General features: G+C 36.9%; 1 protein-coding gene across 1 annotated transcript in view; it reads left to right on the top strand.

Moving 5' to 3' along the window:
* SREK1IP1 (SREK1 interacting protein 1) overlaps nucleotides 1–21700 on the top strand; it is a 46079-nt gene that overhangs the window by 5132 nt on the left and 19247 nt on the right. The window contains exons 2-3 of the mRNA XM_025388230.1: nucleotides 9213–9260; nucleotides 21425–21568. Of these exons, the coding sequence (XP_025244015.1) occupies nucleotides 9213–9260; nucleotides 21425–21568 (192 nt within the window). The remainder of the gene's footprint in view (nucleotides 1–9212; nucleotides 9261–21424; nucleotides 21569–21700) is intronic.

Raw genomic sequence — 21700 nt, 5'->3', positions numbered from 1 at the left:
AAACAAATTTCTCTGTCTCTTCTTTTTTTATTTTTTATTTTTTTGGGACGGAGTGTTGCTCTGTCACCCAGGCTGGAGTGCAGTGGTGCTATCTTGGCTCACTGCAGCCTCTGCCTCGCGGGTTCAAGTGATTCTCTTGCCTCAGCCTCCTGAGTAACTGGGACTGCAGGCACATGCCACCATACCCAGGTAATTTTTGTAGAAACAGGTTTTACCGTGTTAGCCAGGATGGTCTAGATCTCCTGACCCTGTGATCCGCCCACCTCAGCCTCCCAAAGTGCTGGGATTACAGGCATGAGCCAACGCACCCAGCCTCTCTGTCTCTTCTTACACCGTTTTTCTTCACGGATTAGTTGTACTTTGTGAGGCATGTAGACTAAAGAATTTTATATGTTTCATATCAATATAAAACTCATATCAGTAGTTTAAACAGCTCTTTGGTTGGTTTACTGTTTCTCCCTTTGGAGTCAAATGATTATGAAGGCATTTTTTAAATTTTAATTTAATTAATTTATTTATATATTTATTTGGAGACAGAGTCTCGCTCTGTCACCCAGCTGGAGTGTAGTGACACAATCTCAGCTCACTGCAACCTCCGCCTCCTGAGTTCAAGTGATTCTTATGCCTCAGCCTCCTGAGCAGCTGGGATTATAGGCGTCCACCACCATGCCTGGCTAAGTTTTGAAATTTTAGTAAAGATGGAGTTTCACCATGTTGCCCAGGTTTGTCTTGAACTCCTGGCCTCAAGTGATCTACCTACTTCAGCCTCCCAAAGTGCTGGGATTACAGTTGTGAGCCACCACACCTGGCCTATGAACGCATTTTTAATGGGCTATTAAGACATCTGCTATTTCAGAATACTTGCATTGAGAAACTCATTTAGCTTGTTTTTTAAATTGTCTTATTAATTAATGAAGTATTAATGTTTTAGTAAAAAATGTCTAATTTCTACTGATTTTTCTACTTTTTGACTTTGGTACAATATTTGGAGTCCCAAAAAAGGAGTGTATCTATGAATTTTTAATATAAATGGTATAAAAGTAAAATACTTGGAATTTTACTTTGCATCAACTTAAGCAGAACATATGTATTATATAAATAGATATTACCACTTATAAAATATGGCTGCAGTTTGAATTTTAAAAGCAGAAGAAACTGAAATTGTCTTTATAGGTCCCCAGATTGTAACTAAAACCGTAATGGAGTAACCAAATGTAAAACTTGTTACCAAACAAAATTAATCTAATTGACTCTAATCCAATTAAAAATGAAAAGAATGGATCCTGTGACAGAAGTAATTGCAATTTCTAATTAGTACTAAAAAACTTAGTTACTTAAGCTGTATATGTTTAAATTTAAGCGATTGTAAAAAATATTTTAATGAAAATGTCTGGCTTCCCTAAATTCCAAAATAGACAATAAGAAAAATATAATATTAAGTTCTAAGCATCACTGTTAAAGTTCCCAGTGACTAAGTTGTTGACTTCGGAAAGATAGGTGTTGTAAAATTTCAAGGAAATAAATTAAAATCAAATATGAGATTCCTTTGGTGACCACTGACGAATCTCAAGCAACTGTTGAGGACTCCATCTTTCTCTCAATTTTTCTCAGTCCTTTTATTTTTGCCCCTTCTTTTTGGTTTTCTCAGTATTTTCTGTTTCTTCATTGCCTACTGTTAACTTTAAAATTTTTTTTCTTTTGTGCTAACTACTAAGATATAATTTACATGTTTTAAAAACAGCACAGATCACAAATGTTCAGCTTGAAGAATTTTGACAAATAAATTGAGTGTGTGTGTATATGCACACGCATATTTCTTAGCTGGCAACTGGGGTCCAGAAAAGTTGCCAGTTCCCAACTTCTGAAGTACAGTCATGCACCACAAAATGATGTTTTGGTTAATAACTGACTGCATATACAATGTTGGTCCCATAAGATTATAATACTCTTATTTTTACTGTATCTTTTCAATGTTTAGGTATATTTAGATACACAAGTACTCACCATTGTGTTACAACTGCCTGCAGTATCAATACAGTGACTTAGGAGCAATAGGCTATACCATAGAGCCTAGGTGTATATAGGCTATATCACCCAGGTTTATGTACACTGTGACATTGCCACAAGGACAAAATTTCTGTGTTGTGCCTCACAACACATTTCTCAGAATGTATCCATGTCATTAAATGAAACATGATTGTATTTTCTTAAGCTTATAACCTCAAATCAATAAGTATTTGTTGAGCACCTCTTAGCAACTCTACATCATGGTAAGCACTGAGTTGTATTCAAAATTATGTGGCTACTTTAAGTTACTGAAAGATAAAGGACCAGCCCAATTACCTGATTCCTCCCACCACCACCCAAGTTGTTTAACAGAATACTAGATTCAGAGTAAGCCCTTAATATTTAGCAAGTATAAGAATGAAGACCTCTAAAATTTGTTCCTGACGTCATGAGTTGATAAAATTTTATAGAAAGTCTGCAGTGTAGCCTCTCTGAAGAATTTACAAATGCAATCATTGCCTTTTGTCAGATAATATTTACTTGACAATTACTTTTCTTAGTGTTACAGTTTTGTTTGGGGGAGATTTCCAGATTGGTTTTTGAAAGGGTAATTTGATCACCTTTCACATTTTAAAGGTGCCAAAAGGTATATAGTGACATGTCTCTTAACTCTTTCTCCGTCTGGACTTAGTTTTCTTTCTTCAAGTAACCAATGTATATCCTTACAGAGGTACGTCTAATATCTTCTGTAAGAATTAAAGAAAGAGGTAAGAAACATGAAAAGATGGCTTGCCAGTCATGACAGATTGATTTAGAGAAAACAAACCTGAGAGGCGCCTTCTGGCCGAGTTAGGTGAGAGGCACACTTGCTTACAAACTAAAAGTTCTTAAAGATTCAGGGTGGGAGAGTTTATCAGAGGCTTGGACTGCTTCTCTGTCTCTTCCTTGTGCTTATCTGTGAGGGAGAGTCGTGTGTCAGTTCCCATACATCTTTCTGCAGCTGCAGGCATATCCCCCAAGTCTGCTTTTATCTTTTCTATCCTAGTGCACCTGAAGGGGAAGGAATGTGCTTATTAAGGCCCACTATTTTACTGGGGCCCATTGTATGAGGGTGAAGTTTGGCAGTTGCTCAAGAGACTTCCCCTCCAACTCCCTTTGGGCCTGAGCTATCTTACCTGTATTTTATTGTCTGCTCTTTCTGGCTGCTTATAATTAGAAGAGAAGTAATTTCCTTGGAATGAGTGAGGCTAGAAAGGGAGCTGGAATTTAAAGTGGTGGTGTTTGTCTGAGAAGACAGTGCTCCTACTCTATCACCTTTTTTTAATACAAATGGCAACACGCCATTAACACTGTTATGCACCTTGCTTTTTTTCTTTTTACAATATATGTTAGCGATCATAACATCATTAAATAAAGACCATCCCCATTATTTCATACCATAATTGATTTAACCAGTTCCGTATTGACATTTAAATTATTTCCACTCCGTCCCTATTACAAACAATGCTATAGTGAATAACATTCTACATAAGTCAGTATGCATTTGTGCAAATAAATTGGGAGAACTAATTCCCAAATGTGAGACTATTGTATCAGAGAGGTATATACGCTTGTAATTCTGACAGGTTTTATCAGCTTGCTTTCCATAAGAGATAGTACTAATTTATGCTCCTGCCAGCAATGTATGAGAGGATGCCCCCCTACACTTCCTTCAACCTTTTCAATCTTTGCGATTCTGATAAGTGAAAATGGAATACTAGTATAGTTTTTAGTGTACATTTTACCTGTTGTTTTAAATAGGACTGAGCATATCTCCACATGTTTCAGAGTCATTTCTATTTCCGTTTCTGTGAACATCCTTTGCCCATTTTTTTCCTATTGGTTACTGGTCTTTTTCTTAATGATTCGCTGAGATGTATGCATAGGGATAATTGCCCTTTTTTGGTCCTGTGAGGTGCAAATATTTTTTCTCAAGTTTCTATGTGTCTTTTGAGTTTGCTTTTGGTGGTTTTTGCCATTCAGTTTTTTCTTCCAATGTCAAATTTTTATGTTTTTATATAATGCCTTTTGGATTGCAGGTTATGATTAGAAAGGAAAATTTTGAGATGGGCACACTGTATTACTCTGGACAGCCTTAGCAAACTTCCAAAAGGAATGGAGCCAAGAACTGCACAGGAGCCCAAGGCAGGGAAGTAGGTAACTTAGCTGAGTAAGGGCCTCACAGTATAGCCCTACTATAGTCAGTTTGACATGGATTTTGAGTGCCATTATATCAGCCAGGGTCCTTATTCCAAACAATAGAAACTGACTAGTTAAGTAGAAAAGGAAAGATATCAGGTAGCTCACTGAATCTAGGCAAAGCCTGCATAATAAGGGTCAGAAAATAGAAATGACCCAGGGAACCCATATCCAAGATCCTGCACAAGCCCAGACCTGGTTAGGGCTGCTACTGCCAGTGACATCAGTGCCCCTGGAAACTGGATCCTGACAACAGAATGAATTAACTGTCCCCACTTCATTGTGTTACTTGTCTCAGATCTACTAAGTCAGTTGCCTTAGATTCAAACTCTTGGGTAGAAGCATTCAGTTGCCCAATCATGAAAATTAAAGACTAATGAAGCTGAAATAATAATTTAACCAAAGACTGGTGAGGAACTAGCTGATATAAAGTACTTTATTTAGAATTCTGGTTATATTTCCCTGTCATGTAAAAGTTTCAACTTTAGGAAACAAGATGACCTGCCAAGAAAAAGTTTCATAGTTTGTTTATTCTAAAACTATGGGATACTTGAATGATGAGTTTTATCAGTGCCTTTTGTCATGAGTTCAATTCTAAGGCATGCTGAGATAAGATTATTTCAGATCTATCTATTAGAACATTTTTATTCTGTTGTAGTAATAGTAGTGATGCATTTAGCATAATTTTATTCAATTGTTTTAGCATCTACAGTTTCTGTGGAAATAGATTTAACACTGACTCCAGTTCTCTGAGCTTTTTTTCAACATGCAGTTGTTTTCATAATAAAAGACCCTCAGATTATATTATTCATCTGATTTTATTCCAGTCAATACTGCTACAATGTAACATACTTGTTTTTAACTATGACAGGGTTTATGGGGAAACAATGGGATTAGAGCACAATGCACAAAAGCTTCAATGACACATTAAAAAAAGATAGGAACCAACACGGTGAAACCCCATCTCTACTAAAAATACAAAAATTAGCCGAGTGTGGTAGCAATCCCAGCTACTCAGGAGGCTGAGGCACGAGAATCAATTAAACCCGGGAGGCGGAGGTTGCAGTTTGCTGAGATCACTCCACTGCACTCCAGCCTGGGCGATACAGCAAGACTCGGTCTCAAAAAAAAAAAAGGGGGGGGCCGGGAGTGGTGGCTCACGACTGTAATCCCAGCACTTTGGGAGGCCAAGGCAGGCGGATTACAAGGTCAGGAGATCAAGACTATTCTGGGTAACACGGTGAAACTCCATTTCTACTAAAAAAAAAAATACAGAAAAATTAGCTGGGCATGGTGGCGGGCACCTGTAGTCCCAGCTACTCAGGAGGCTGAGGCAGGAGAATGGTGTAAACCCGGGAGGCTGAGCTTGCAGTGAGCCGAGATCACGCCACTGCACTCCAGTCTGGGCAACAGAGCGAGACTCTGTCTCAAAAAAAAAAAGATAGGAATCTCATAGAAACAGTAGCACAGTTTTACACATGTTAATTAGTTTAAAAAATGCATAAATATTACAATAAATATGACACTTTACCTTTTAAAAGACCTGGAGTTTGCTGTGCAAGTGAACTTCAGAAGAGTTGCAGTTTATGAGTTATGAAGTGGCAGTAAGAGGGCAATAAGGAATCCATAAAAAGTTGTAACGCCAGATGTGAATGGATGTTCTCAACATTTTTGGTGAACTGAGGTCACTAGAAATGTTTTGAGATATATGTGCTTGTGTATTTTGTATACTCCTGTGTGATTCAGATCAGCTAGATGCAATGTTCTGCATTTACTTAGTGTTTTATGTGGATGAAAGTCACATTATGCTCAAATTATTTGTTTCCCTAATGTATCAATTACATTAGAACAATATTTGCATTTTTAAAACAAATATTATAGTAGAAGAGACTGTACTTTTACTAGAATAATTAGAGACAGGGTCTCCCTCTGTCAGCTAGGCTGGAGTGCAGTGGTGCAGTCATAGCTCACTATAACCGTGAATTCCTGGGCTCAAGTGATCCTCCTACCTTAGCCACCCAGGTAGCTAAGACTAAAAGCACATGCCATGATCAGCTAATTAAAAAAAAAATTGTAGAGATGTGGTCTCGTTATGTTGCCCAGGCTGGCCCCAAATTTCTGGCCTCAAGGAATCTTCTCAAACTGCTGGGATTACAGGCGTAAGCCATGATGCCCCACCTCAATAATGTATACTTTAAAACAATATTAAAATTTAAGGGGAAAATAACTAATTTTTAACTTCATAACACCAAAGAAATAGTTTTAAAATTATATTTATTTTTAAATTAACACTTTTATGTTTGGACTGTATGTATTTAAATATTTAGTTAGGATTATTTCTCCATTTCAAGGGTTTGGAAATTATATGCCCTTTACCAAGAAAATGGAATAATACCTGTAATCCCAGCACTTTGGGAGGCCGAGGTGGGCAGATCACGATGTCAGGAGATCAAGACCATCCTGGCTAACATGGTGAAACCCCATCTCTACTAAAAATACAAAACATTAGCCGGGCGTGGTGGCGGGCACCTGTAGTGACAGCTACTCAGGAGACTGAGGTAGGAGAATGGCGTGAACCCAGGAGGTGGAGCTTGCAGTGAGCCCAGGTTGTGTGCCACTGCACTCTAGCCTGGGCGACAGAGTGGGACTCCGTCTTAAAAAAAAAAAAAAAAAAAAAAAAAAAAAAAAACCAGAAAATGACATAATACTATACTGGGGCTTTCATTGGTTGATTGAAGCCATTATTGGAAGATAAAATTAGTTTTAACTATATATGCATACAATGGAATATTATTCAGCCATAAAAGGGAATAAAACTCTAATACACGCTATAATATGGATGAACTTTGAAAACATTCTGCTAAGTAAAATAATCCAGGCCCCAAAGACAAGTATCGTATGATTTCCCTAGGTATGAAGAACCTAGAAGAGACAAACTCATAGAGACAGAAAGTAGAATAGAGATTACTAGGGGTTAGAGGGAAGGGGGAATAGTCAGTTGTTTAATGAATACAGTTAGTGTTTGGGATGATGAAAGAGTTTTAGAAATGAATAGTGATGATGGTTGTACAGCATTGTGAATGTACTTAATACACCTAAATTGTATACTTTAAAATGGTTAAGATGGTAAATTGTATGTTGTTTATATTTTATCACAATAAAAAGAAATCAGTTTTAATTTGTCTCTGGTATTTATATCTTCAACATTGCCTGCATGTGCTACTAATTATACAGGATTACTGTATTTGTAAATATTTATCAGAACTGGATGGATATATGACTAGTTTTTCTCTTGTCAAAATTTGAGTGTTGAATTTAGGTATTTCTTATAATACCTAGCAATTACAGTAAGTCTTCTGGAATTTCACCAATTCCTATAAGAAATTAGATTTTTTTTCTTCTAATGGAAAACAGGAAAATATTTGTTAACCTTAATGTCCATATATATATATATATATATGTAAAAAAGTAAATGTCCGTGTGTATACATATATAAAAAATAAGAAGTAAATTATTTTACATTTGAGGGACAGGCCAGAGTACCCTGGAATTTCTTCCTCAGTGCTGTAGAATTCCTGGAATGTTTAAACTCTTAACTATTTACTAGATTTTTTTTTTAACTTTCTTTTATTTTTCAAATTTTATTTTAGATACAGTGGATACTTGTGCAGGTTTGTTACCTGGATATATTGCATAATGGTGAGGTTTGGGGTACAAATGATCCCATCACCCAGGTACTGAGCATAGTACCCAACAATTTTTCAACCCTTGTCCTCCCTCCCCTCCCAGTGGTCCCCAGTATCTGTTATTGTCATCTTCATGTCTATGAGTCCCCAGTGTTTCAGCTCCCACTTATAAATGAGAACATGTGGTATTTGGTTTTCTGTTCCTGTGTTAATTCTTGACTTAGGATAATGGTCCATGTTGCTGCAAAGGATGTAATTTTGTTCTTTTAAATGGTTGCATAGTATTCCATAGTGTATATGTACTACATTTTCTTTAATCCACCATTGATGGGCACCTCAGTTGATTCCATGTCTTTGCTATTATAAATAATGCTGCAATGAAGATGTGAGTGCATGTTTCTTTTTGGTGAAATGATTTTTTTTTTTTTTTGAATATATACTCAGTAATGGAATTGCTGGGTCGAATGATAGTTCTGTTTTAAGTTCTTTAAGAAATCTCCAAACTGCTTTCCACAGTGACTGAACTAATTTACATTCCCACCAACAGTCTATAAGCATTACCTTTTCTCCACAGCCTCACCAATATCTGTTGTTTTTTGACTTTTTAATAATAGCTATTCTGACTGGTGTGAAATGGTATCTCGTTGTGGTTTTCATTTGCATTTCTCTATGATTAGTGATGTGGAGCATTTTTTATGTTTATTGGCCATGTGTGTTTGTCTTATTTTATTATATTGAATTAGAAAAAAATCTTAATGATTTGAGTAAATTGGCCTTTGTGTTGATTTATAAGAGTCATATAATTGAGTAGGTCATTAAGCTGGGTTAGAGATGATTTTTTTGTTGTTGCTGTTTCTTAAATAAATAAATTCTGTTGGGTGCAGTGGCTCTTACCTACAATCCCAGCACCTTGAGAGGCCAGAGGAGGATCGCTTGAGGCCAGAAGTTTGAGATCAGCCTGGGCAACAAAGCACAACCTCATCTTTACCAAAAAAAAAAAAAAATTTTAAGTTAGCCAGGTGTGGTGGCACATGCCTGTAGTCTCAGCTGCTTGGGAGACTAAGGTAGGAGGCTCGCCTGAGCTGGGAGCTGGAGGCTTGTAGTGAGCTGTGATCCTGTCAGTGTACTCTAGCCTTGGTGACAGAGTGAGACCTTGTCTCAACAGAAAAAAAAGAAATTCTACAACAAATGGTTTTTCTTAGCTTTTTTCATACAATAAAGTTTTTAAGTTTTTGCATTTTTTTTTTTTACCTCCTAAAATTCTATCCAATTGTATTTCAGGTTGCAACAAGGACAGTGTCAGAGCAGGCTGTAAAAAATGTGGCTACCGTAAGTATTCTAAAAGATGACATGTTTTGCATTATTCATACTGGAATCATGGCCTCTTAGGGCAATATAACATAGCATCCTGATTTCAGGGGCCCAGTTGCATAGTCCTTTAGCCCTAAGCTAACATGTAGTTGTTACAGAAATTCCTCTGTTAGCACTAAATATTCACTTTTCTTCCCTGCTTTAGACCCAGTAACAGGTAGCTATGTATCTGATGACTAGCAAAAGTAGCATGAAGATACAGGTGGTTAGTAGTAGATTAAGGAGTTTGGAGAAAGTATATTTTTTAAAAACTATATACATACTTATTCTTTTCCTCCTTTCCACATACTAAGAGAAAACGTGGAGGCAATGCAAACTATTTATGAAGATTTTTTGTGTTTATTACATTTACTTTAAAGATTTAATTGATCTCAGAATTTCTGCTCATGAGCAAAAACTTGATTTAAACAATTATTAATCTCCATTATGATTAACTGAATGAAAAGGGAAACTTAAGCATGTATAATTATATAATATAAATTTGTAATTTTATACTCTAAGTAAATATTCTTTAGTTAAATGTAGCAATGCCTAAAGCTTTAGTAACAGCTATGGCAACAACATTTGCTATTTTCTGAGTTGTCTGCAGACCATGCAAATTAGCCTGGATTGTTAATACACTGCAGTTCATTGAAGAGTTATTATGTTTTACCAACTAAGAGTGATTTGACAAAAAGATGTTCATGCAAGAACGTGTGATAAGAGTACTCAGCATAAATCTCCATCAGAAGGGCACATTAAAAGCATGCTGAGAGAACAAGTCACATACTTCCAAGCAAAAGCTAAAACTGGCTCAAGGGAAGCTTGCTCAAGTAGCAAAATTGCATATATAATTATATATATATATCACTCATATAAATGAAAACTGAAGAATGTACTTGCATGCAAGAAATGAGTGCAATGAAATCTTTTCTATTTTTTAATTTGTTTATATTTATTTCCGTTTTGTTTACTTTGTTTCAACCATTGCTAACTTAAGCTTTGTTTACTTTCTTTTGATCATTGCCAACTTACCTGCCTCATTTCTTTATTCAAGAATTAAGAACCTACAAATGCTTCATTTACTTCAAAATCTGGAAAGGATTTCCCAGTCTATCTACAAATATCAGTCTCTACACTTGGACTTCTTTTAACCTAAGACTTTGAGGAAAACAATTAAATTCATTTTCTGGAAATAGAATATTTGTTGATGTCGTCTCCTCATTGTTATTTAAGACAACAATGCAAGTATCTGCAGTAATTAGAATTCTTTAGGAGAAGCCAAGCCAGCAAATAGTTTTGTCAATATTTCCACATTTAGTTATTTTTGCTTTATTATTTAGATCTTTGATTTTAGTGATTTAGTCATTAAACAATTTCTGATTTGTCTCCTGTGGAAAAATTTAGTAATATTTCCCTTCTGTGTTAAATTTACATCTCTACAGCTCTTAAATCTCTACAGCTATTAAAGAGGAAGGTCTTCTCAATTTACAAGTCTTTCTAATATAAATTGCTTTTACAAATTAGCTTATCTTTTATTTCGGGGCCAAAATTTTTGTATAGAGGTAAGAGAAAGATCAAGAAGATGATTCATAATATTTTTAATGCACAAAAGTTTGGGTATTTTTCAGTTGTTTACAAAAAAATATGCTCTCTCTTTTGTTGCAAAAATAGTTATTCAGATTGTACAATTTAAAGAATCTCAATACTTGATAGAAAAAGATCTTATTCTCAGTATGTGTCAATAGTGAATTTATCATTTTTAAAGTTTCAAGTTAAGTTTGAATGTATTATTAAATAACATGGGTCTCTCTTTCTGTGGCAGAATTTCCTTAGCAAAATTAACTTAAAAGAAATTCACAGAAAAAGAGTTATTTCAATAATGAGTTTTTATTAGAATTTCTTTTTAAGTTGGTAACTTCAGAATATTTAAAAACTACAAGGACAGTAGGCCTTGGGATTATTTATGAGATAATGTCTCAAATAATTATGATAGTTCTCAGAAAGTATGATTAAAAGATTAGTAGACCCATTGGTTGATCATAGCAGCAGGAAATAAAAACAAATATGTAAATACCTTTAACATTTACATAAATATAAATTCATCACTTTTTTATTGCCTGTTTGTATGTCTGTTTATTGGTGTTCAGTCTTGTGTGTATAAACCACATCTGAAATGCATTTTCTATTTTTTATAGTTTGCTTCTTCAAAGGTAGGCAATGCCTTTTACAAGTCTGACTCTTTTATATACCCCTGTTCATCCTCATTGCAGACAAACGAATCTGACTCAAAGTTACTATTTCTCTGGGTTGTTACCCACCACTCCCCCACCACCACATAGAGTAGTCAGGCAATGCTTGAGTGTAACAACCACACATTCATGCATATTAGCATTTTTTATTTGTCCTTAGTCAACTTCCTCTCCTGCTTCCCTCAGTGACTTTCCCAAACCGGTACCTGTCTCAAAACATTCATCATTCACTGTCCTGTCCTACTCAAACTCCCTACCTAAGGAGGCAATCCTGTCTTCTAATTTACAAAGAAAATTGAGATTATGAGGCTGGATCTCCTACTTTCTGTCACTACCTGAAAACATCTGTATCTATTCTCATCTAGTTTCTTCCAAACTTCAGAGGTATCTTTGTCATACCTCTTAAAGGAACTTGCTTAATCTTTCCTTATCTTCAGTATCTCAACCACAGCCTGATAATCTTATTAAAATTTCAGAGATAAAACAGTTGCAGATGATAACAAGGACCATAGTGTGGCCGTGGAATCTAGAATGTCAGGGAACCCAGAAAAGCTATCGACAACCTACGCTGTCCATTCAAGCTCGTGGCAGGGCTTAGGGTAAAGAGCTAGAGTATGAGCCAGATTCAAAAAAATTCAATGAATGGGGCTATTAACCTGCAGCAGGCAGCTGAGTGGACAGTTAAGGATTACTACTTGGAAACAATATTGAGAAGCCTGGAGAATACTAATAATACTGAGGTGAAGGATAATTAACTATAGAGAAATGCCCTCAAGGAAGAGCCAAATATCCCTTAAGTGTAGTGGCAATATTATGTGAGCACATAGGGCAGTTACATGTTTAAGAATCTATTGAAAAAGACTAGGAAAGGGGCAATGATCAGCTAGGTCAGTGGGGAAATAAAACAGATAAATATGAGGATAAGATTTCCAAGGAAGGTGGCCAGGTACAGTGGCCCATGCCTGTAATCCTAGCTCTTTGAGAGACTGAGGCAGGCAGATTGCTTGAGCCCAGGAGTTTGAAACCAGCCTGGGCAACATGGTGAAACCCCATCTCTACAAAAAACAAACAAACCAACTAGCCAGGCATGGTGGCGTGCACCTGTAGTTTCAGCTACTTGAGAGGCTAAGGTGGGAGGTTGGCTTGAGCCCAGGATGCAGAGGTTGTAGTGAGCTAAGATTGTGCCACTGCACTCCTGCCTGGGCAACAAAGCCAGACCCTCTCTCAAAGAAAAAAAAAAAAAAAAGACTTCAAGAAAGAATATATGACTACAGAAGAGGCCAGCATTTTTAGGGGAGGAACCAAAATGTTAGGGATGTGGAAGCTTGGTGGAATGAACTGGGTTTAGGAATTTAAAAGCTTATAAAATAGCTGTGTGTTCTTAAATCTGAGGATTTTACATAGCGCTAAAGCCTGGTTAAGTTAGTAGCTGTTAGCATAGTCTATATATTCTGTAAGCCCAGAAGTAGACATTTGGGTACCCTATTTATAAAACAAGAGGGGTTTGTGTGTGTGTGTGTGTGTGTGTGTGTGTGTGTGTGTGTGTGTGTGTACATTGACAGATTTTTATCTGCAGTCAAAATGAAACTGGAGGTTGTTTTTTTGTTTGTTTTTTGTTTTTTTCTTTTTTATTACTTGGCATTTGCTAATATAGCTACTCCTGGAGGGAGGAAAGGGGAGAATATGCTTTTCCTTGTATTAGTGAAATAAATAGTTATAACCTGGTACCATGTACTAAATACCTATTTGGTGCTTGTCTCTGTACTAACTGCATGAAAGATATTATTTTATTCTTAAAATAACTCCATAGAGTAGGTTTCATGATCTCCAGTTTTATGAACATTCAAGACAAATGGTTCTGGCACCAGATTACTTAGGTTCAAACCTCTGTTGGCACTTACTAGCTATGTGATATTAAGCAAATTGCTTGATCACTGTGTTTCAGTTTCCTGTCTGTAAAGTAAGATCATTATAGTACCTGATCCCATAGAGTTGTTGTGTAGATTAAATGAGTTCATGCAATTATTTGGATCAATGACTGGCTTCAGTAAATCCTCAATAATTGTTGTTATTTTTGTTATTGTTACATATCAGAAAACTGAGGCCCAGGGTTACCGTGTTAGTCAGTGGGAAAACTGAGATATGAACTCTGGTTATCTGTAAGATTTAATACTATGCCATGCTCCTTTTCATTTGCTTTTTAAAAAAATTGTGTTAAAATATATATAACACAAAATTTGCCATTATAACCATTTTTTAAATATACAATTCAGTGGCAGTAAATATATTCACAATGTTGTAAAGCCATCATTACTAATTACAAAACTTTTTCATTGCCCCAAATCTGTAACCATTAACCAGTAACTCTCCACTCCCTCCTTTCCCCAGTCCTTATTAACCTATCTCTGTGAATTTGCCTGTTCTAGATATTTCATATAAGTAGAATCATACATATTTGTCCTTTTGTGTCTGACTTATTTCCCTTAGCATAATATTTTCATAGTTCATCCATGTTGTAGCATGTATTATAACATCATTCCTTTTAATGGCTAAATTATTTCTCTATATGTATATACTACATTTTGTTTATCCATTCCCCTGTGGATAGACATTTGGTTGTTTCCACATTTTGGCTACTATGAATAGTGCTGCAATGAATGTTGATGTACGAGTATCTGTTTGAGTCTATGTTTTCAGTTCTTTGGGGTATGTACATAGGAGCAGAATTACTATGTTGACTTTTTTGAAAAACTGCCAAACTGGTTTTCTTTTTTTTGAGACGGAGTCTTGCTCTGCCACCCAGGCTGAAGTGCAGTGACGCCATCTCGACTCACTACAACCTCTGCCTCCCGGATTCAAGTGATTCTCTTGCCTCAGCCTCCCAAGTAGCTGGGAATATAGGCGCGTGCCACCATGCCTGGCTGCTTTTTTGTATTTTTAGTAGAGAAAGAGTTTCACCATGTTAGCCAGGATGATCTCAATCTCCTGACCTTGTGATCTGCCCGCCTCTGCCTCCCAAAGAGCTGGGATTACAGGCGTGAGCCACCGTGCCTGGCTGAAAAACTGTGAAACTGGTTTTCGTAACAGGTATACCATTTTACATTCCCACTAGAAATGTATAAGGGCTCTAATTTCTCTACCTTTTTGCCAACACTCATTATTTTCCTTTTTAAAAAATAGTGATTTGTGATCATAAGAAATACATATTTGGTCATTGTCCCTGGTTCTTGACACAGAGCTTCTAAAACTCTTGGAATTTCCTGAGTGATGGGGGTGATAGGAGAATCTTTTATTATTCATATCATGCCCCTTTCAACCATGCCTGAGTTTATACTATTAAGGTGATCTCTTGGGAGGCTCCTAGATCATTTCAGGATGGGGGCCAGTTGTCAGAGGAACAATCCATGTGATTAGAAAGTTGGAGCTTTCAGCCCCACTTCCAGACCTCCAGAAAAGGGAGAGGGATGAGGAGCTAGAGATTGAATGTAATCACTAGTGGTCAGTAATTGAATCAATCATGCCTATCGAATGGGGCCTTCATAAAAACCCCTAAACTACAGGGTACAGAGAGCTGCTGGGTTTGTGCACACATAGAAGTGCCGCGATTGTGGCACACAGAGAGCACATGGAAGCTCTATGCCACTTCTTTGCCCTGTGCATCTCCTCCATTTGGCTATTCCGAGTTCCGTGCTATATAATAAACAGGTAATAGTAAGTAAACTGTTTTGTTGAGTTCTGTGAGCTTTTCTAGCAAATTTTCGAATTTGAGGATGGGGTTGTGGGAACCCCCTGACCTTATAAAGCTGGCTGGTCAGAAGTATGGGTGGCCTAGACTCACTATAGGCATCTGAAATGGGAATAGTCTTGTGGGTCTGAGCCCTTAACTTGTGCTAACCCTGGGTAGTAACAGAATTGAATTGAATTGTTGGACACCCAGTTAGTGTCCAGAAAGTTGGAGAACTGGCTGTTGGTGTGGAAAAAACCCACACATTGGATGTCAGAAGCATTATGAGTAGAAACAGTTCAGACCATCCTCGTAGGTATGAAGTGGTATCTCATTGTGGTTTTGATTTGCATTTCTTTAATGACTAATGATGTTAAGTATCTTTTCATGTACTTATCGGCCGTTTGTATTTCTTCTATAGACAATGTCTCTTCAAGCCCTTTGCTCATTTTTTCACTGGGTTGTGTTTTTGTTGTTGAGTTATAGTTGTTGTTTATGTATTCTGGATATTAAGCTCTACCAGAGAGATGATTGCAAATATATTCTCCCACTCTGTCACTTTTCACTTTCCTGATAATTTTGCACAAAAGGTTTTAATTCTGATGACCATGTTATCAATTTTTTTCTTTTGTTGCTTGTGTTTTTGGTGTCAGATCTAAGAATCCATTGCAAAATCCAAGGTAATGAACATTCACTCCTATGCTTTCTTCTAAGAGCTTTACGGTTTTATATTTTATTTTATTTGACCCATTTTTAGTTAATTTTTACATATGGTCTGAGGTGAGGAGACCAACTACATTATTTCCCATGTGGAAAAGTTGTCTCTGTACCATCTGTTGAAAAGACTATTCTTTCCACACTGGATGGACTTAGCACTCTTGCTAAAACTCAGTTCACTATGTAAGTGTGGGTTTATTTCTGGACTTTCAATTCTATTCCATTGGTCTGTGTGTCTGTTCTGTGTGTCAATCAACTGCTTTGATTGCTATAGGTTTATGATAAGTTTTAAAATCAAGAAGGGTGAGTCCTCCACCTTTTTTTTTCTTCTACATTGTTTGCTACAAGAACATTTAGATTGCTAGCCATAAGAACTGTAATTTGCAACACAGTTATTACCTAGGCTTCACTAACTTATTCCCCAATAGAAAAAAAAAAATCAGTAAGAAACTTTATTTGTAATTTTGCAATTGATTTGTCTTATCACCTTAGGGTCACTTTGCTTGAAGCAAAGCTAAAATGGGTGTGGGGCAGAGACTGCTACCAGTGTGGTCATTATTTAAGCATTTTATTTATTTTAAATATTCATTTCAATGAGAGGATGAGAGGTGTTTGTGTACAAAGCTAGCTTAAGTACATCATCAGGATGTTAAGTGATCATCAGGAGGTTTTTTTGTTTGTTTGTTTGGTTTTTTGTTTATTGTTTTTGTTTTTGTTTTTGAGGCAGTTTTACTCTGCTGCCTAGGCTGGAGTGCAGTGGCACAATCTCATCTCACTGCGACCCCCACCTTCCAGGTTCAAGCGATTCTTGTGCCTTAACCTCCTGAGTAGCTGGAATTACAGGCATGTACCACCATGCCCAGTTAATTTTTGTATTTTTAGTAGAGACAGGATTTCGCCATGTTGGCCAGGCTGGTCTTGAACTCCTGTACTCAAGTGATCCACCTGCCTCAGCCTCCGTAAGTGCTGGGATTACAGGCGTGAGCCACCATGCCCAACCTGTATCATCAGGAGTTCTGATCAAAGAGGCCAGCCAAACCAACCCAGAAAGGCTTCCATTCTGCTACAAACACGTGTAACAATGCAGGAGGGAAAAAGTGTTATGTCAACAGCAACCACAACAACAACAAAAAACCCAGCTCAAAAGAACGAAAGGGAAATCCCCAGGTGCTAGACAAGAAAAGGAGCTGGAAGTCAGAGTGGGAAATCTTAGCTGAAAACAGTGGATCGACAGGCCTACTGGGTAGGCGTTTAAGAGCTGTGGAGTGACGCTTTCAAGCCCTGGGAATGGCAGTATGGCAAGGGTGGAGCCCCTCACATAAAGTCAGACTCCTTAAAAAGGCTATGAAGCAGGGATTAGAAAAAATTTCACTCACTGAAAGAAGCAAGAATGCATATAGTGTGTTTGAAATCCCATAAAATAATTAGAAGAAAACGAATAATCGAGAATTGGCAACCTCAGCTTACACCTTGTAAGTATATCTAACTATGAAGAGTGAATTTACACTGCTTCCAGTGAGGCAGGAACTATTTTTCCCATGCTAAGAAGTTAATGTTAAAAACTGTGCTGATATCAAATCAAATTTAAAAAATTAAGTCCAACTACATGTTGTGATTAATAAAACTACACATAAAACTAATAACTACACAGAAGTTTTCAAAATAAAAGGATAAGGCAAAAACACATGTTTGATTGAACATTGCTGATAGTCCACTGTTTTACCTACAAAAATGGCAATTTCATATTACCCAACGAATAATGAACAAAAGAGCACTAGTGGAACTGTTAGCGGTGGCAGGTATCCAAGTTACCTGTGGCGAATCTGTACAGGTCTGTAGCAGCCTCTATTCTTGCCACCTCAGAGGAAAGAATCTACTGAGGGTCATAAGACAGAAAAAGAGACGGAGGCAAGTTTCAGAGCAAGAGTAGATGTTTATTAAAAAGCTTTAGGCCGAGCACGGTGGCTCAAGCCTGTTATCCCAGCACTTTGGGAGGCCGAGACGGGCGGATCACGAGGTCAGGAGATCGAGACCATCCTGGCTAACACGGTGAAACCCCGTCTCTACTAAAAAATACAAAAAACTAGCCGGGCGCAGTGGCGGGCGCCTGTAGTCCCAGCTACATGGGAGGCTGAGGCAGGAGAATGGCGTGAACCCGGGAGGCGGAGCTTGCAGTGAGCCGAGATCACGCCACTGCACTCCAGCCTGGGCGACAGAGCGAGACTCCGTCTCAAAAAAAAAAAAAAAAAAAAAGCTTTAAAGCAGGAATGAAAGAAAGGAATATATACTTGGAAGAGGCCCAGGCTGGCACCTTGAGGTCAAGGCCCCATATAACCTTGAACCTAGCATTTTACATGCTGACTTCCACCGTCTTGCACCCCTTTCCCTTCATTCTTCCCTTATGCATGGTGCCCTGCCTACGCTTGGGAGGTGAGCATGCACAGTATGTTTACTAGAGTTGTACACGTGTTTACCTGAGGCTTTTTCTTCCGTTTTCTGGTGGAATGCCCCCAGAAGGTCATACTCCTTCATTTTTGTCTCCTAATGCGCATGCTCGAGCCCACTTGCCCAGTTCCTGAAATCTTATTGGAAGCTGCTGATTATCAATTTCAGGTATTTTTACCTATTCAGAAACTGCCTCTCCCTGGCACTGGCTGTGACCAATTATCATTTTAGAAAGACAGTGTGACAGCTGCCGGACCATCACTTGATGGTTGCCTGATGTTCCTTTGTGAGTAGGGGAGCCCTCTCCTGCTCCACTCATGCCTGGCTAGCTACCTACTGTAATAGAACCATTATAATTTCAGACTCTTGAGGCAAAAGCACTTCTGGCGATAAGGGGAAACTCAAGAACAATAAACTAAAAAGATAAAGTAATGATCTTGAAAGCATTTACTGATGTCTCTCTCTCTATATATATATATAGCAAAAACTGTATTACAAGGAGAAATGGACAAACCTACCCTAGAGAAAACCTGGTGTATGTCCACAGAGACATGTACAGCTGCTCATTTCAGCATTGTTTATAATAGCAATTATTGACAAATTAATACTTGTATAATCTTAAGTACTTCTATCAGAAGTTATTAGACAAAAAAAATAAGGTGGAGAAGAGTTGAACAAGCAAACAGATATAGAACCCTTTTCAACAAATAGCAGTATGTGGTTGTGTTGTTTAACAACAGGGATACACTGTGAGAAGTGTGTCATTAGGTAATTTCATCTTTGTGTGGACATTATAGATTATAGTTTCACAAACTTGGATGTATAGTCTACTACACATCTAGGCTGCATGGTATAGCCTGTTGTTGCTAGGCTATGAACCTGTACAGCGTGTTACTGTACTGAATAGTATAGGCAGTTGTAACACAGTGGTAAGTATTTGTGTGTCTAAACATCTAAACATTGACAAGGAACAGTATTATAATCTTAGGGGACCTGTGTTGTCTATGTGGTCCATCATTGATGTAAACACCATTATGCGGTATGTGACTGTGTTTTTGAAATACTTAACAAATCTTTCCTAAATTTACTACATCCTAGGCCATGAAAGAAGTCTCATCAAATACCAAAGAACTAAAAACATACAGATCCCATTCTCTGATAACAGTGTAGTAAATTTAGAGATTGACAATAAACACAAAGCCTGAAAACTCCTTATGTTTGGAAGCTAAAAAGAGTGCTTCTGAATGATTCATTTGTTCGGAAATCACAGTGAGGAAAACTTGTTCCAATAATATGGCAGACTAGACTAAGAAGCAACTAAGAAACTTTTATAAAATGTGCAATACATATTTTAGGTACATTAATATACTAGGAAGAAAATAAAGAATTAAAGAATATTCAAAGGCCAACAACCAAAGAAAAGGATAAGTTCCAGGAATTAAGCCTTGAGGGTATTTGATGAACCCAAGACTCTTGAACTTCGATTTTTCATAGGCCGACAGGATGCAGAGGATGAAAGCAAGGCGCAGGGCCCTGCCCAAGCAAAATTGGAACTCTAATTAGAGAGTCTCTGATATAAACCTAGGATTCCCAAAGGACTTCACTCACAAAATAAGAGACAACTAGAAACAACCCCTAGCATAGACTTGTAGTGAATCATTAGTGGATCGTGAAATGAATTATTTAGTCACCATTAGCACTGGTTGTTTTAAACACTGAATATAGAAATCCTTCAATTAACTTTTGTTTCAGTTTTTTTGTGTTAGAGTGTATTTATCCATGAATGTGTGTGTGAGTGCACTTGGTTGCATTATTTTTTATGTTCTCAGTTCTTAAGAAAACTTAAAAGCTGCTACCCTAAAGAAAACCTAGTACCTGTGCAACTGCTTATTTCAACACTGTTTATAATAGAGACATGTACAACTGCTTATTTCAACACTGTTTATAATAGCGAACTACTGGAAGCAACCTATGTTTCTGTCAATAGTACGATAAATAAATAAATATAATTTTCATACAGTAGAACATTATCCATTAGATAAAGTGAGCAAATTACACCTGTTATATTAGCATAGATAAATCACAAAATATTGGGTGGCAGGAAAAAATTGCAGGTATAGGTATAATTGAGTTTATTTTTTTCAGAATACATATCACAATATGTTGTTTGGGAATGATGGAGACCAACTTTAGTGCAGTTGCTTCAGAGGACAAAAAAATTGAATGAGATTGAGAAAGTGTTGCAAAAATTGATACAAGCTCTCCAGCTGTGTGCGTGTGTGTGCACAGGCATGCGAGTGAGCTTTTTCCTTAAATGAATTGAAAGTGAGCATGACAAAATGTTAATATATGGATGATAGGTATTTAGGTATTGGTTATATTATTTTCCGTACTTTTATAGTGTTTGTAATATTTGACTTTCTAAAACATATATGTAAGTGGATAACTTGTAGTTTTCTTATAGGGTAGAGTCTTTAGGGAAATGATGCAAGAATTAAACGTTTAGGTATTCTTTAGTAAAGCGCATTCGGTTATATTAATGCTTGTGTATTATTATGCCAACTTTAATTAGATGAAAGGTATATAATTCCATGAGTACGTTAGTCAGACTGGGAAAGAAAAGGTATGGCAAAGGAATACAATATAAAATCCCAAGTATGATGGTATTTTTGTATTTACTTAGTTTAGTTAAAGATATTACTGTGTTTTTAGAAAGGGAAATAGAATAACTCAATACTTTGAAATCCATAAGAAGTGGTCCCCAAAAATGCTTATTGAATAAGGAGTTCTGATGAAGAAAGGAAAAAGTTCTTTCTCAGTATTGCATTCATGGAAAAGTATAGGAAAAATAACCAAACTACTACCAACTGAATAAAAGTTAAAGCTTTCTACACTATATTATTGAAATTGTAACTTATTGGTTACCGTGAGGCAGCGAAACATACAAAAATACATAATGTATCTTTAGTTTTATCATTCACATTTTTTTTGTTTGTTTCACTTAGCTGGTCACCTGACTTTTGAATGCCGCAATTTTCTCCGAGTAGACCCTAAAAGGGACATAGTTTTGGATGTCAGCAGTACAAGTAGTGAAGATAGTGATGAAGAGAATGAAGAACTGAATAAATTGCAGGCATTACAGGAAAAAAGTAAGCAACATTTTTTTTTCCATACTTTAGAAATGTTTGTAAATGTCATATCATGCTTTCCATTACACTTACTAAGATCTCTTTTGTAGTTTATGTAAGAGCTACTGCATAGGAAACAGGTTTTAAATACTG

This window comes from Theropithecus gelada, chromosome 6, assembly GCF_003255815.1.
Source record: "Theropithecus gelada isolate Dixy chromosome 6, Tgel_1.0, whole genome shotgun sequence".
In the NCBI taxonomy this organism is placed as follows: domain Eukaryota; kingdom Metazoa; phylum Chordata; class Mammalia; order Primates; family Cercopithecidae; genus Theropithecus; species Theropithecus gelada.
Note: the sequence above shows the minus strand (reverse complement) of the source record. Positions and strands in the feature narration are given on the sequence as shown.